Source organism: Orycteropus afer, unplaced genomic scaffold, assembly GCF_000298275.1.
Source record: "Orycteropus afer afer isolate SDZICR_OR568_19922 unplaced genomic scaffold, OryAfe1.0 scaffold00334, whole genome shotgun sequence".
Classification (NCBI taxonomy): Eukaryota; Metazoa; Chordata; class Mammalia; order Tubulidentata; family Orycteropodidae; genus Orycteropus; species Orycteropus afer.
In genome coordinates, this window is record NW_006921921.1 from 2,720,225 (window position 1) to 2,738,447 (window position 18,223).

The window sequence follows — 18,223 nt, forward strand, 5'->3', positions numbered from 1 at the left end:
TGAGGGAAAATACTGAACCAAGTCCACACACTGCCCTCAAGTCAGACTCAGAAGCAGACTGCCACATCTTTCTCCTGTGGAGTGGCTGGTGGGTTTGAACCGCCAGCCATCTTGTTAGCAGGCAAGTGTCTTAGCCACTATGCTACCAGAGCTCCCAGAAACAGTCTTAGATGATCTAAATACAAAGAAAGCCTTTTGAAATGCAAAAAGGAGTCTGCCTCCTTGGGGAAAGCTTCCACTAGTCTCTTATCCCTTGCTTTTTTTCTGTATTTTTGAGCTGACAAAGCAGCTGTCCACTGCAGAGCTCTAGACTGTTAGTGAAAAGGGATCTAGGAATTAATGTACGTATTGTAGCACAAACACAGCGAAGAATAAATGAAGAACCAGAAAGAAGGAGCTTCAGTGACACCGTGGGGAAGATACATTTGATAAAAGCAGAGCAATTAAACAGTTAGAAATCCAAGGGCTTCTGGGTAACACAGATCACCTCTGACCTCATAGACCTAACTGGGTAATGTAGTTCTCCCTGGGGTGTTTTTCAGGAAGGATTTGGTGGAACAGCCTGTGAAGACTGTGCTGATGATAACCTATTTGGACCAAGCTGCTCAGCAGGTATGTCTGAATATTTTTGTTTAATCAATGTATTTGTAAGAATTGACAGTCAAACACGGTTTATGCAGCTGAAAACCCCAGAGACCCTCCTTTGAGGGAAAATACTGAACCAAGTCCACACACTGCCCTCAAGTCAGACTCAGAAGCAGACTGCCACATCTTTCTCCTGTGGAGTGGCTGGTGGGTTCGAACCGCTGGCCTTTTGGTTCGAAGCTGAGTGTTTCACCACTGGGCCACCAGGGCTTCTAACCAAGTCCACACAAGCAAACTGAAAAGTTGACTGCAAATCTTATTTAATGCAGTCATTGAAAAGAGAGGCCGTATTTTCTGAGTTCAGCTGTCTTTGGTCTTTAGCACTTGCAGGCAGCTGCTCACCAACAACGCTTTCTGACTTGTCATTGTTAGATGCTTACAAGTCAATTCTGACTCCTGGGGACACCATGTGTTACAGAGTAGAAGTGCTCCATGGGGTTTTCTTGGCTGTAATCTTCACAGAAGCAGATTGCCAGACCTTTCTTCCATGGTACCGTTGGGTGGGTTCAAATCACTAAACTTTTTGGTCAGAAGTCAAGCACAAAATTCTGGCATCCTGGGGGACATATCATTTCCTCTCCCCAGGCTCCAGGACCCAAGTATCTGCCTGTTCCTTGTAGAGCTTCTCTCCGAGGTCCTTATGGATCCTAATCTAAACATAGATCTTCTGCCATAGACCTTTTGTTCCATTGGTCCTTCTGCATTCTAATTTTTCCCTTCCTTTTGGGGGTTCACAAATAAGCACCTGCCATGGCCAGAGATTAATGGCTCCATTTTTCAGGATAAAAAAAAATGAACAGACAAAATCCAGAGACTAGAAAATTTAAGTGGTTTGCCCACTCTGTAGTTTTAGTTTCCTCCAGAAGCAGACCCTCACACAAGGATTTGAATGCAAGTGGTTTGAGAGGTGATCCCAGGAAACACTAAGGGTGTGAGGAAGTGACACAGGGTAAAGAAAGAGTATGTTATTCATCCAGTACCTCTGTGAGTCCAGTACCACTAGGAGTCAGTGAAGAACACACATCTTGGAGTTAGCTCACCCAACGAGAGAGGGAGACATGGTGTAATTGGCAGAATTAAGGATGTCCAAGAAGGACTTCTGATGTGACAACTATTAAACTCCCAACCAACAGGTTGGTGGTTCCAACCCACGCAGCAACTTCACAGGAGAAAGACATGGAGATCTGTCCCATAAATATTACAGCCTAAAAAGCCCTATGGGCAGTTCTACTTTGTTACATGGGTCACTATGAGTCAAAATTGACCCAATGGCACCTAACAATAACAACAAAGATGTCCAGATTCTAATCCCTGGAACCTGTGAATATGTTACATTGCCTGGCAAGAGGAAATTATAGTAGCAGATGGGATTGAAGTGGCTAATTAGCTGACCTGGTTGCCAGGAGTTGGAAGCCATCTTGAGAGCAACTAACAATAACAGCAAATCCTGGATTACCTGAGTGGGCCCAATGTACATCCTCTCCTCACTTATCAACATGGTTAGGTTCCAAAGACCAGGTTATTATGGGAAAATTAGCTTTTTGTGAAAATGGAGGATGGCCACATCAGATCACAAAATCAATGATGACTTTATCATTACATAACTACCAAACTACATCATTACATAACTGTCAAACCATTAAGAATCATGGCCCAGCCAAGCTGACACATAACCTTAACCATCACAGCCAATATTACTCTCACCTTCTACCTCAGCATTCATTAGTGCCAGACATACTTCATTAATGTGAAAAATAGTCAGATTGTAGGTGTTTTACTATGGTCATAAATCTGAAATGTTGGATGACAAGATAGTCAATAAGTGAGGAAAGGGTATAACCAAAAAAAAAAAAAAGTTGTCATTGAGTTGAACTATTGCAACACCATGTGTGTTGGGATAAACCTGTACGCCATAAGATTTTCAACAGCGGACTTCTCAATAGTACATCACCAAGACTTTCTTCCAAGGTGCCTCTGGGCAGACTTGAATCTCCAACCTTTCAGTTATAATTATAAGGGTCCTTAAATATGGAAGAGGGAGGCACAAGAATCAGTGCCAGAGTGATGTGATATGAGAAAGACTTGACCAGCCATTGCTGGCTTTGAAGATGGTGGAGAATGTGAGCCAAGGAATGTGGGCAGCACCCAGAAGCTGGAAAAGGCAAGGAAAAGAATTCTCCAGAGCCTTGAGCACAACTTTACTGACACCTTGATTTTACCCTAGTGAGACTCTTTTTGGACTTCAAATCTCCAGAAATTGAGGCAATAAATTGATGTTGTTTGAAGACACTAAGTTTGTGGCAATATGTTACAGCAGCAACAGGAAACTAATCCATGTGGTCACTGGTGGAGAGTTAATGCCCTGCCATTTCCAGCCTCCAGTGAGTCCAGGCAGAGCAGCCTCCTTAGGGTACAAAAAAAAAAAAAGCCCTCAGGCAAAGAACTACGGATAGTGGTCATTGGAAGTCACCTGGAATACAGAGAAGGCCAGAAGAATGGCAGGCACAAGAAGTGTCTGTCACATCCACAGTCTCCAGAAAGGACAGATCTGCTGATCTTTCTCCAACACCATTTTGATTCTGGCTTTGATGGAAAAATCAAATTAGGTTGACACTGCTTTGAGTCAAAGACTTTTCGCAATAAAACCTACACACACACACCACCCCCATGAGTTTGAACACTCTATAATAAGTTTGATCTTATTACCTCATTGTAATCTATGAGTTTTTTGAAAGCAGGTGTTCTTATTGTCTCTTTACGTTCAGAACCTTTCACAGTGCTGCCTGCATGGTAGATACTTTCCATACTTCTGTTGGCTGGATTTATAAGTGAATGAGTAAATGAGTGAGTGAATAAATGACCTAATTCTCTCTACCAATGTTGTCTTGACCCGAAAGCATTGTTGAGAGTGGACTTGTAGAAGTGATTAGAGAGCATTGGTTTCAGCCCCTGGGATAATAATTGTAGAAACCTGTATAAATTACCTAAGCATGCTCTCTGTGTCTTCATCTATAAAAATAAAAAATATATATATCACTTCATTTTGGGCTGGTATGAGGATGTAATGAGATAATGAGTGCTCAATAAATGTTAGCTAGCATTAATGTTAAAAGGGGCAGGAGACAAGGCTAGGCCCCAAGCCCCCTAGAGCCAGGAAAGGGAGGGACAAGGAGTGGCCTCAGGGACATCAGAAGTGGCAGGATATCCAGGTAAAAAGGGGCAGGAGGCAAGGCTAGGCCCCAAGCCCCCTAGAGCCAGTAAAGGGAGGGGCCAGGAGTGGCTGGGGACGACAGAGTGGCCGGTTTCAGATAGGAATTAGGTAAGAGGAGGATGCAGAGGTTTCCAACAGCTAACGGAGACAAACTTGTCTGTCAGTCTGTCATCCTGTGAGGATTGTACTTTGCTGTGAAGCTTGAGGCTGTGCCACTGGTGTTTCAGAAGCCAGCAGAGTTGCACATGGTGCACAGGTTTCAACGCAGCTTACAGACTAAGACAGACTAGGAAGAAGGAGGAGGCCATCCGCTTCTCAAAAATTGGCCATGGAAAACCTTATGAATAACAGAGAAACACTGTCTGACACATTACTGGGCAACTTTATGAATAGCTTGGAAATAGTGTTCAACACAGTACAGGAAGACTAGCCCCTTGGATTGGAAGGGACTCAAAATAGGACTGGGAAAGAGCTGCCTCATTAGAGTAGAAACAACCTTAATGATATGGATTAAGTAAGTCTTTCAGGAGCTCCATGTGCTGAGGTGGCGTGACTCATATTGAGGAGAAACAGCTGCAAACATCCATTAATCATCAGAACATGGAATGTACAAAGTATGAATCTAGGAAAATTAGAAGTTGTCAAAAATGAAATGGAATGCATAAAGATTGATATCCTAGGCATTAGTGAGCTGAAATGGATGGGTTTTAGGCAGTTTGAATCAGACAACCATATGATATACTATTTTAAAAATGAGAAATTGAAGAGGAATGGCGTGGCATTCATCATACAAAGGATGTTTCAAGATCTGTCCTGAAGTACAATGCTGTCAGTGATAGGACAATATCCATCTGCCTACAAAGAAGACCCATTAATATGACTATTATTCAAATTTATGCACCAGCCACCAAAGCCAAAGATGAGGAAATTGAAGATTTTTATCAACTTCTGCAGTCTGAAATTGACCGGATATGCAATCAGGGTGTGTTGTTTATCACTGGTGATTGGAATGCAAAAGTTAGAAACAAAGAACAATCACTGGTAGTTGAAAAATTTGGCCTTAGTGACGGAAATAATGCTGGAGAACGCATGATAGAATTTTGCAAGACCAACAACTTATTCATTGCAAATACCTTTTTCAACAACACAAACAGCAGCTATACACGTGGACTTCACCAGATGGGGTACACAGGAATCAGATTGACTACATCTGTGGCAAGAGGTGATGGAAAAGCTCAATATCTTCAGCCAAAACCAGGCTAGGAGCTGATTGTGAAACAGACCATCAACTGCTCATATGCAAGTTCAACTTGAAGTTAAAGACAATTAAAACAAGTCCATGAGAGCCAAAATATGATCTTGAATATATCCCTCCTGAATTTAGAGACCATCTAAAGAATAGATTTGATGCTTTGAACACCAATGACTGAAAACCAGAAGAATTGTGGGATAACATCAAGAGCATCATCCATGAAGAAAGTAAGAGGTCATTAAAAATATGAGAAAGAAAGAAAAGACCAAAGTGGATGTCAGAAGAGACTCTGAAACTTGCCCTTGAGCAAAGAGTAGCTAAAGCAAGTGGAAGAAATGACAAGATAAGAGAGCTGAACAGAAGATTTCAAGAGCAGCTCGAGCAGACAAAGCCAATTACTATAATGAAATGTGCAAAGACCTGGAGTTAGAAAACCAAAAGGAAAGAACATGCTCAGCATTTCTCAAGCTGAAAGAACTGAGGAAAAAATTTAAGCCTTGAGTTGCAATATTGCAGGAAGCATCAAAAGAAGATGGAAGGAATACACAGAGACACTGTACCAAAAAGAACTGGTCGATCTTCATCCATTTCAGGAGGTGGCATATGTTCAAGAACCAGTGGTACTGAAGGAAGAGGTCGAAGCTGTGCTGAGGGAATTGGTGAGGAACAAGGCTCAGGAATTGACGGGATACCCATTGAGATGTTTCAACATAAGGATGCCCCTCTGGAGGCACTCACTCAGCTGTGTCAAGAGATTTGGAAGACGGCTACCTGGCCAACTGACTGGAAGAGATCCATATTTGTACCCATTCCAAAGAAAGGTGATCCCACAGAATGTGGAAATTATAGAACAATATCATTAACATCGCATGGAAGTAAAATCTTACTGAAGATAATTCAAAAACGGTTGCAGCAGTATAATGACAGAGAACTTCCAGAGGTGCAAGCTGGATTCAGAAGAGGACATGGAATGAGGGATATCACTGCTGATGTCAGATGGATCTTGGCTCAAAGTAAAGAATACCAGAAAGATGTTTACTTGTGTTTTATTAACTATACAAAAGCATTAGATTGTGTGGATCATAACAAATTATGGATAACATTGAGAAGAATGGGAATTACAGAATACTTAAATGTACTCATGAGGAACCTGTACATAGACCAGGAGGCTGTTATTCAAACAGAAAAAAGGAACACTGCATGATTTAAAATCAAGAAGGGAGTGTGTCAGGGTTGTGTCCTGCCACCATGCTTATTCAATCTGTATGCTGAGCAAATAATCAGAGAAGCTGGACTATATGAAGAAGAACATGGCATCAGGATTGGAGGAAGAATCATTAACAACCTGCGATATGTTAATGACACAACTTTGCTTGCTGAGAGTGAGGATGACTTGAAATACTTACTGATGAAGATTGAAGACTACAGTCTGCAGTATGGATTACATCTCAATATAGAGAAAACAAAAATCCTCACAACTGGACCCATAAGCAGCATTACAATAAATGGAGAAAAGATTGAAATTGTCAAAGACTTCATATTGCTTGGCTCTCCAATCGACGTCAATGGAAGCAGCAATCAGGACATCAGACGATGTATGCCACTGGGCAAATTGGCTGCAAAGGACCTCTTTCAAGTGCTGAAGAGCAAAGATGTCTCCTTGAGGACTAAGGTGTGCTTGACACAAGGCATGGTATTTTCAAACACCTCATATGCACGTGAGAGCTGGACAATGAAAAAGAAAGACTGAAGAAGAGTTGATGCTTTTGAGCTGTGGTGTTGGCGAAGAATGCTGAAAGTACCATGGACTGCTAAAAAAACTAACAAGTTTGTCCTGGAGGAAGTGCAGCCAGAATGCTCCTTGGAGGTGAGAATGGCCAGACATCATCTCACCTACTTTGGTCACATTGTCAGAAGGGACCATTCCCTGGAGAAGGATGTCATGCTTGGTAATTTGGAGGGTTGACAAAAGAGGGGAAGGCCCTCAATGAGGTGGATTGACACAGTGGCAGCGGCAATAGGCTCAACTGTAGCAAGAATCGTGGAGCTGGCTCAGGACCTGGCAGTGTTTCGTTCTGCATAGGGTTGGTATGAGTCAGAGACGACTTGGTGGCATTTAACAACAACAGCAGCATTATTATTGTTGTTGCTATCCCTCAGTGTCTGTCAAGGAGCCCCTGTGGCAAAATGGGTAATCACTTAGCTGGTAACTGAAAGGTTGGCAGTTTGAACCTACCTAGCGGCTCCCCAGGAGAAAGACTAAGTAATCTGCTTACATAAAGATTGCAGCCTAGAAAACCCTACTGAGCAGTCCCACTCTGTCATACAGGGTCATTAGGAGTCAAAAATCAATATACTGTCTCTAACAACAACAGTGTCCTCCAATCTGAGGTGAAGGAAAACCTTCCTACCACTCTATGAAAAACTATTTCAAAAGGATTCTAATGAAAGAAAAGTTAAAACCAGTATTCTGTATGTTTTAAGATTCTATATTATATTAAAATTTAGTCATATATAATCCCTCAACTGTTTAGAAATAAAGTATCTTTCTAAATAGGCTCTCCCCTACCATAATGCTAGAAGTTAAGACACATATTTTTAAATCAATATTGAAATGGTAGGGTGGAAAGTAAGCGTCGAGAATTGCTTACTTCCCAAGAAAGTTGGGGTGAAAATGAGAAAGATGAGCCATGTCACCTCCAAGAATCTGGATGTGGTGACTGATGTGCACATAAGGGTGTGGAGATTTCAAACACTTCCAGATAAAGCGGCCTCCGTCCACTCTCATTTGTGCCACAGAGAAAGGACAAGTAAAAGGGAAAGAGCTGGTTTAGAAACCTAAATTTTTGAGTTAAAAAAAAAACAAAATGGAAACCAAAACTGAGACCCAGGAGAAAACTCCGAGCTCTACATTCCAATTAACTTTCTATAATGATAGAAATGTTCTGCATCCGCAATGTCAAACATGGCAGCCACTGGCCACATGAGGTGACCCAGCATTTGCAATGTGGCTCGTACAACTGAGAAACTTGAATTTTAAATTCTATTCTTTAATTACTTAACTAAAATTTAAACAGCTACACATGGTTCATGGCTACTGTATTGGACAATGCACCTCTAGATTATAATGGTTAGGACAATAGCTTTTATAATCAGATTGGCCTGAGTTTGAAACCAACTCCAGTTGCTATGTGACCTGGGGCAAGCTATTTAACCACTGAAAGCCTTCCTCATTTATTAAACAGGAATAGCACTTGTCTACAGGTTGGCAACATATCAAAGCTCTTAGCAGAATGTCACAAGCATTCAATGGAAGCAAATATTGCAGACAAAAGCAATCCAACAGTAAGCAAGTCATCTATGGATGGATGAATGAATGAATGAATGAATGGCACAACGATGGCTAGCCATTACCCCCTGGCTAGGACTAAGGGAACCTGCAAGCCTTTTCAGCTGGGCGTCCGCTGGGTGCCAGTGTTTCATCCAAATGAGGAGTTGGTCCCATGGAGGTGGTAGTTTCATCTCTAAGTAGGACAGCTCTATGAGTTGCAATTTATTTTTAACACTGACTTTAACCTGCTGCCAAGGCATTCTCTTACCAGACTGTGGACAAGTTTAGAGATGATTCAGAGCTGCAGCAGCCAAGGTTATCCTCTCCTCTGCCACATGCCCTGGCCCAGCTTAGGTCTTGCTCCCAGGAGAATGTTCCAATGACTATTTTGCAGAATGCAAAGCCCATGCCCCTTTTCTAGCATGACTCCCCATCAAGAACTTCCACAACCACATGTTGTTAATATCAACAGCTAGCAATTGCTGAGCTCTTACTGTGTATGTGCCAGGCAGTGTGCAAAGAGGTGTCACATGCATGATCTCTCTGGATACTCACATCTCCTTGAGCTGGGCTCCCCTTTGTGTGGATGAAGAAACAAAGATTGTCCAAGGTCATACAGCTATTCTAGGAACAGAGTCAGGATTTGACCCCAGGTCTGTCAGACTCCAGAGCCTGAGTGCCCAAGCACTGCACCATTCTGCCTCTGGTGGGCATCTACCAACCTAGGCCCTTGATAGAAGACAGGATCCCAAGATGATAAAGATTAGGCCCATGCTCCCAAGAAGCTGGAAACGTAGGCTACAATTATGATCCCATGTGCACACAAAAAGGAGTCTGTTAAATGCTCATCTGCTAATCAAAAGGTCGGCAGTTCGAACCTACCAGCAGCCCCATGGGAGAAAAATGCATTAGTCTGCTTCCATAAAGATTACAGCCTTGGAAACCCTGTGGAGTGGTTATATTCTGTCCTACAGAGTCACTTTGAGTTGGAATCAACTCACTAGCAGTGGGTTGGGTTGGGGTTTTGCTTACATTGACCATATGGCAGCCCCTAGAATAATAAAACCAAAGCAACCCCATTGTCATTGAGTCAATTCTGACTCAAAGCAACCCATTGTAATCTTTATGGAAGCAAACTGCCTCATCTTTTCTCTGCGGAGGGTTCGAACCACCGACCTTTTGGTTAGCAGCCAAATACCTTAACTACTACACTACCAGAGCTCCTTAGCACCCAGGATAGGCATCATCATTTTATCCCTTAGAGTCTGTCTTCCCCATTATTCTGTGAGTGTCCTGAATTTAGATACTGCAAAGTACTCCTATTTGCATACCTAGTGCCCAGTACTAGGTAAAACTTGGATAAACATTTTTGAATTGAATTGAATTAAGTCTTCTCTACTGAGCCGCATCACTTAGCCCCTCCTGTCCCCCGTTATCTCCATAATCAATTTGACTCTCTATGGAACTTGCTTGTTCTAAAAAGCTATAACCATAAATGGGCATCAAAGTCTTTTGCTAAAATAGAAATGATGGTATCCTAGTTTCCTGGGAATGCTGAAACAGAAATGTCACAAATGAGTGGCTTTAAAAGACAGAAATTTATTGCCTCACAGTTCCGGAGGCTAAAGTCCAAGTTAGGGTCCAGCCATGTTGATTCCTTCCTTGTTGGTAGCCCCAGGCATTCCGTGGTTCCTTGGCTTGTAGACGATCCTCACATGGCATGTCTTCTTCCATGTGTGTGCCTCTGTGTCTAACCTGCTCTTTTTATAACTCAGGAGTAATTATGTTTAGGATCCACCCTACACTGGTGTGGCCTCATTAGCATAAAAAAGAAAAACCTATTTCCAAACAAGAATGGCATCCACAGATTTAAGATTCCAACATATATTTTGGGAGGACACACTTCATTCCATAACCAGTTGATGTTGAGTCAACTCTGACTCATGGTAATGTCAGAGTAGAATCATGTTCAATAGGATTTTTGATGGCTTTTTTCTCAGTGCACTTGAACCACCACCAACTTTTTGGTTAGCAACCAAGTGCTTCAAATCAGTTTTTAAAGGCAGGTTAACAGCTGCAAATTCAACTTAGTTCCTCAGTTATGTGAGTGAGTACTTGCATGGCTTATCTCTCATTTTTCATAAGTAATACAGGGATAATAACACTACCTACCTCACAGGGTTCTGTAAGGATTAAACGAGACAACGCATGTAAAGCCCTTGGCAACGTGCCAGATAGACAGTAAGTTGCAATAAAGGGAAGTGCAGGACTGGGGCCAGGGTGAGGAGAGTGTCTTCACCTCAGGTGCAAAATGTAAGGAGGCATCAAAAAAACCAGAAATCAACATAAGTAAAATTTTTAGTGCAGTAATCCATAATGAACAATATATATATTTTTAATTAAATAAAGGCAGGGTTCAACTCTATACTTGCAGTACCCTACCTCGCTCTCCTCACCATAATCCTGGCCCTGTTGGATGCTGCTTTTATTAGAAATATAGTTATTGTCAGGGGGAGCTCTGGTGGCACAGTGCCTAAGGCACTTGACCGCTAACCAGAAAGCTGGCGGTTCAAATCCACCAGCCACTCCTCGGAAGGAAGGTTGGGCAATCTACTTCTGTAGTGATATCGCCTTGGAAACCCAAGGAGGGATTGCTATGAGTCATGTCCGACTTGACGGCACACAACAACAACAACATAATTATTGTCACTATTGTTATTGTAAAGCACTTTTAAAGTAAAAGATGTTATAGAGAAACATAGAAAAAGGGAAAGTCTTCCAAGGGTTTCCAATCTGCTACCAGGACAAGTGCCCTCAAGCCAACTTCAACTTATGGCGACCCACTATTCACCAGAGTAAAACTGTGCCCAATAGGGTTTTCCATGGCTGTTTTTTTGGAAGTAGATCACCACCTCTTTCTTCCAAGGCACCCCTGGGTTAACTTGAACCTCTAACCTTTTGGTTCTCAGTTGAGTGCATTAACCATTTGCACCACCCAGGGACTCCAAAAGGGAGCACTTGTTGTTGTTGTTACTTGCCGTCGAGTCGGACCCGACTCATAGCGACCCCTCCTTGGGTTTCCGAGGCAGTATCACTACGGAAGTAGATTGCCCCATCTTCCTTCTGAGGCGTGGCTGGTGGGTTTGAACCGTCAGCCTTCTGGTTAGCAGTCAAGTGCCTTAGCCACTATGCTACCAGAGCTCCCAAAAGGGAGCACAAAGGAAGTAAAAGCATGGAAGTGGGAAAGGGCAGGATGGATGCCCTGCTGCTTCCATCTGGCATAGCCAGCCTTCATCTTCCTCTTCCTGGACAACTTCCATTGGTCCATCATGTCTTGGTGTTTATCACACTTCATTGTGACTATTTTCTCCTACCATTAAACTGAGCCTATTGAAGACGGGGCTTTGTCCTATTTGTCATTAACAGCTAGCACAGTGCCCTGAACATGTTCAGTAAGTGTTTTGATGGAAGAAGGGTGAACTAGTGAGTTGTCCCATGTGCTTAGAACCTAAGATGTATAAAATGAAGTGGTAGAAGGTGAAACTGAAAAAAGGTTGAAATCAGATTTGCCAAAGTGAGGAATTTAGATTTCATTTGGTTAGCAATAGAAGTCATTGAGATATTTGGGGGATAGTCACTCTGATGCCAATTTTTAACCAAATAAAAAGGATGGAATGGAAGGGTGAGAAACTGGAGACGGGGGGTCAGGTAAAACGTTCCAGCAATAGTCCAGGCAAAACCTGCCAGGAATCTAAAGGAAAATAGCATCCTTTTGCTGTCAAGTCCAACTCATAGTGACCTTATAAGACAGAGTTGAACTGCCCCATGGGATTTCCAAGGCTGTAAATCTTTACAGAAGCAGACTTCCTCATCTTTCTCCTGCAGAGAACCTGGGGGGTTTAAACCACCAACCTTTCAGTTAGCAGCCAAGTACTACCAAGCACCACCAAGGTTCTTGAGGTGTGAGAGCCATAATAAGCAAAGAAAGTAAAGGACTTGGTGGCTTAGTAGACTTTAAACTCTATTAATCCTTGCTCTTCTGGTGTTCAATTAGGTTTTTAAGCAACTCTGTCTTCTTGATTATGTTTCACTTGAGCTAATATTAAATGGATTTATGTATGCTAAATGCATGTGTGGTAGGCAGAATAATGGCCCCCCAAAGATGTCCCCATGCCCAGAAGCTGTTAATACATTAAGTTACATGGCAAAGAGGAATTAAGGTTGAAGACAGAATTAAAATTGATTTAAGATAGGAAATTATCAAACATTATTCAGGTGTTCCCAATGTAACCACAGGGGTTCTTATAAGCAGAAGAGGGAAGTAGAAGAGAAAGACTCAAGATGGCAGCATGGGAGGGATTCATCCTGACATTGCTGGCTTTGAAGATGGTGGAAGGGGTCATGAGCCAAGGAATGTGTGTGACCTTTAGAAGGAGGAAAAAGTAAGGAAACAGATTCTTACCTAGAGCCTCTAGAAAGCCTAGGGGAGCCTGTCAACACCTTGATTTTAGCCCACTGAGAAGCATTTTGGACTTTGACCTCAAAGTTGTGTTGTTTTAAACCACTAAGTTTGTGACAGCTTGGTACAGCAGCCATAGGAAACTAATACCACATGCTTCACAGAGGGCTGGACATAGGATGCTGGTGGTCCATCCTGGTAGGAATTCTTGCTATAAATGTGCCACAGACTGGGTGCCAAAGAGTTGACCATTTATTTCAAAAATCTTTCATTGTCAGCCCTGAAATGAACTGCCTCTGGGCTGGAAAGTCACTATCTCAAGCTAGAAAACTCGGCACAGTTCTTCACTGTTTGAATTTCTTTTTTATCCCTACATTTCCCCATTATCAGGAAGTAAGATTTACTTGCACAGATTCCCTCTACCAACAGGGACTGAGTCAGCAATAGCTTTTCTCCTCTCAACATAACAGGTGTATAGTGAAGGCATTATGTTAGTTCTCTTGTTGGGGTGTTCAAAGATGATTTGAAAGCAGAGAAAAGAACCCCAATGCACATGATATTCCAGGTCTTGGCTCCACCTTCCTTTTATCAGTCTCAGTTTCTTTATGCATAAAATGTGCATAACATGCCTACCTCATGAGATTTCTGTTAAGTTAAATGCTTATATACATAATCTAGTTAACAGAAATCTCATGAGGTAGGCATGTTATGCACATTTTATACATAAAGAAACTGAGACTGATAAAAGATGGAGCCAAGACCTGGAATATCATGTGACTTCAAACCCATGGTTTTTCCCACATCATCACACAGATTTTCAGCAACCCACCCACTGCCACTGAGTTGATTCCAACTCATTGCAGGCCTACAGGACAGAGTAGAACTGCCCCATAAGGTTTCTAAGGCTGTAAATCTTTATGGAAGAAGACTGCCTCATCTTACTCCTGTGAAGCGGCTGGTGGGTTTGGACCACCAACCTTTTGGCTAGCAGACAAATGCCTTAACTGCTTAGAATGCCTTGATCTTCAGTAAATACTGTAAGAAAGCATTACCCATCCAGAATATTTGGAGGAAGTCTGTTCAAGGGAATGAAAGCTCCCCCACTTTCTATCCACAGTGTGCAACTGTGTCCATGGAGTGTGCAAGAGTGGAATAGACGGCGATGGAACCTGTGAGTGCTACTCTGCGTACACTGGAGCCAGCTGTAACAAGCGTAAGTACTGCTATGTTCCTTAATGTCTCCCCAGATCAAATAGACAAAGATGCATGCATTCCAATTTCTGTTCATGTACTGGGGCTCCCCATGGGTGGGACACCATAGAATGCTTTGCCAAAGGAAACCAAAGATGAAAAAGAGAGGGGAGAAGAGGAAGGAAGGAAAGAGGAAGGGAGGGGAGGGGAGAGGAGTGAAGGGGAGGAGAACAGAGGGGAGGGGAGGGAACAGAAGGGTGCAGAAGCATGGAGTATCCATATGGGGAGAGCTGCAGGAAGATGGTCCCTGCTCTGGGAGATCATGTGAGGGCCCCACGGGACGGTGTACTCTATGTGCACAGCTGGAGCGAATCATCACTGGATTTCCTCATGTGCCCACAACACTGACAGACTATGCAACCGCAGCAAACAAGCACCAAGAAGTCCAGCACTGAGCACCAGGACCAGGACGGGAGCCCCTCCCTCCTGCAATAGCTGTCTTTCGCCCTCTACTGGCAAAGTTTAACACCTTACTGTGAAGGAAAAAACGTTTGGAGTCCAATTCATTACTGCAGAACAGATATCACAGGGGGCGGGGGGATTGGAACTCAGAGGCACAAACATTAAGAGATTGGTAATTCTGCCTGACACTAGCCTCAGTTAATTTAACCTCTAGATTTTATTTTTCTGGTCTGTAAGATGAAGGGATTGAACAAGCTTCAAATTCAAGCTCATTTTATTGAAAGACCCCCAAAATCCATTGCTATCAGGCAATTCTGATTCAGGGTGACCTCATGTCTGTCAGATTATAATTGTGCTCCGTAGGGGTTTCAATGACTGATGGCGGGGGTTGTAGATTGCCAGGCCTTTCTTCCAAGGTGCCCCTGGGTGAATTCAAGTAGCCAACCTTACAATTAGCAGCTGAGCACATTAACATTTTGCACCACTCAGGGACTCCAAATATTAATCTATTTAATAATCTATATAAAATCTATATTACATATAATCTTGATCATTATGTTTCTCTGACTGAACCATAATGACACAATTTAGTACTGAGAATGAGGTCCACAGCAGTTTCTTAAGAGGGCATTCTCTGAGTAGGTTTAATTTTCTAGAACTAGTTCTCTAATCCAATTAGATTTAAAGGCACTAATGGCCCTGTTCCCAGAGGTAAAGAAGGCACTGGTATTTCGTGGCATGCAATGACAAAACAGTTACTTACATTATAACCTATAGATACTGTAATCAAGGGTCAATAGAAGGCAAGGCTCTGAATCACCAAGTATTTCCTGTCATAAAACACTTCAGCAAAAAGGAATATAATGAGGTCTGTTGCTTCTAAGTGTGCTGGAGAACTTGCAGATAGCTAATGATGAGCTTAGGGCTTTAAGCTCCCAGATCAAATGCCCCATAACAAATGAAATCTTTATCTCCTAGAACTGTGAGGCCACGATTGCTAAAAATCAAACCCCAAATCTAATCCTCCAGGGAGCTAAATTATAATGCAATGCAAACTTCGGACCTCTCAGACTCTCTTTTGTTAAAGTTAGGGCATTGACCAGGGTATAAGTTTCCTTTGCTGCTGTAACAAATGACCACGAGCTTAGTGGCTTAAAACAACACAAATGTATTATGTTGCAGTTCTGGAGATCATAAGCCCAAAATCAGGTCCAGAAAAGAAGTACAAAACTTCAATTCAACATGCCATCAGTGTTATCTAGTCACATGAGGCCCCACCTGGATACAAATGGGATGGGAATTGTAATCCTGCAGGGCAGCCACTTCCCTGGATCAATTCTACTTTACAGAGGGGAGAGGGGGCATCCTTTATGAATTTTGGGTTCAAGTAGCTGTTTCAGAGAGACAGTTTTCCATGGGTTTCTCATGTTTCTGCATGTCTAGAGGCCATGGAACTAATTGCCCTTTGTTCCAAGCTATCTTTTCAAGGATGTAGAACAAACAGCCTTGGAAGAGAGAGGTAGTATTTCTCTATAGAGCAAAGATCAGGCATGCCTCTGCCTGTGCCAATTATCAGTGCATTGCCTCTCAGTTCCATAGTCACCCTTTTTGCCTGCTCTGTGATAAAAGAGTAGGGCTTTTTAAGTATCTTTCCTTTGCCAGCCGGCAAAATATGAAGTCTTGTCAGTAGAGGGCACCAGAAGGTCACTGGAAGAGGAAATGGTTTTCTCTTGCGATTCCATTTTGGCTCACTCACCATTTTGGCTTCTGAAGAACACACTTTTTTTTTCTAGTGCTAGGTTTCTGCCAGATTCAGAAGTGGATGTGGAATGAGGACTATCATTGCTGATATCAAATGCATCTTGGTTGAAAGCAGAGAATATCAGAAAGATGTGTACCTGTGTTTTATAAACTATGCAAAAACATCATCTGTGTGATTCATATCAAACTATGGATAGCATTTCAAGGAGAAGCAGTCATTCGAACAGAACAAGGGAATACTGTGTGGTTCAAAATCAGGAAAAGTGTGCGTCAGAGTTGTATCCTTTCACCATACTTATTCAATCTGTATACTGAGCATATAATCCAAGAAGCTGGCTATATGAAGAAAAACAGGACATCAAGATTGGAGGGTAATTCATTAACAACCTGTGATAGGCAGATGGCACAATCTTGCTTGCTGAAAGCAAAGAAGGCTTGCAGCACTTACTGGTGAAGATCAAAGACTGTAGCCTTCAGAATGGATTACACCTCAACACAAAACAAAAATCCTTACAACTAGATCAATAAACAACATCATGATAAATATGGAAATATTAAAATTGTCAAGGATTTCATTTTACTCAGAGCCACAGTCAATGCTCATGGAAGCTGCAGTCTAGAAATCAAATGATGTATTGCATTGGGTAAATGTGCTGCAAAAGACCTTTTTAAAGTGTGAAAGAGCTAAGATGTCACTATGAAGACTAAGGGACATCTGACCCAAACCATGGTTTTTTCAACTGCTTCTTATGCATGTGAAAGCTGGAAAATGACTAAAAAAGACTGAAGAAGAATTGATGCATCTGGATTATAGTATTGGCAAAGAATACTGAATATACCATGGACTGCAAGAAGAATGAACAAATCCGTCTTGGAAGAAGTACAACCAGAATGCCCTTTAGAAGCAAGAATGGCGAGACTTCATGTCACATACTTTGGACATGTTATCAGGAGGGACCAGTCCCTGGAGAAGCACATTATGTGTGATAAAGTAGGAAATCAGTGAACAAGAAGACCCTCAATGAGATGGATTGACACAGTGATTACAACTGTGGGCTCAGAGTAATGACTCTAAAAATGGCACAAGACCAGGCAGTGTTTTGTTCTACTGGGCATGGGGTCACTATGAATTGGGGCTGACTCAACAGCACCTAACAATAACAACAAGTCTCTGCAGGGCTCAGATTCCTCCAGCATTTGGCCACTACTTTCTCCTGTACTTGAGTCAGGCAGTGGCAGCATAGCCAGCAGCCCTGGGAAGCACAGATCTGTGCCTTTCCTCAGTCTGACACACACCACGGGCCCTGCAGAACTACCCATGCAGGGAGCTGGTCATCCGACCTTCATTCCACAACTGGCCTGGAGCTGTCCAAGTTCAAGCCATACACAGAAGCATTTCTCAGAGGAAGGCCTGTTCAACTCCTGGTTCCAGTAGTACCCAGTGAATTGCAAGGGTGACATTTCTCTCAGAATGACCTTCTTCAGCAACCCAGGGGCATATTCTCAACAAACCCCACTAGAAAAGCACCTCAGCAACTTCACATCCAGCGAGCCAATGACATCTGACTCAGCCATGGATGGAGAGGGCTCTGCCTTGGGTAGCTCAATCTTAAAGGTAGTGGTTATGCCTTATCTCTGCTAATACTTTATTCTTCAGAATTTCTTTAACTCTTACTGGCAAATCCTCCATTATTCTAATCCTCTATTCAAAATTCTTAATTCTTTATATTAAACTTTCCCTGTTCAAATCATTGTGTGGTTTCTATCCCCTGCCTGGGCCCTGACTGACAACACACTGTCCATTACAAAAAAGAAAAAAAAAAAAAAAAAAAGATTCCCTAAGCTCAGGGTTCCTCCCCTATAATGCAACCCACTATGTCTTCAGGGGTCATCTGGCCCTCTTCACATTGA

General features: G+C 42.5%; 1 protein-coding gene across 1 annotated transcript in view; it reads left to right on the top strand.

The window, feature by feature from the left end:
- Positions 1–18,223, top strand: part of STAB2 (stabilin 2) — a 228,909-nt gene that overhangs the window by 32,414 nt on the left and 178,272 nt on the right. The window contains exons 5-6 of the mRNA XM_007952402.1: positions 543–612; positions 14,016–14,111. Coding sequence (XP_007950593.1) covers positions 543–612; positions 14,016–14,111 — 166 coding nt within the window. The remainder of the gene's footprint in view (positions 1–542; positions 613–14,015; positions 14,112–18,223) is intronic.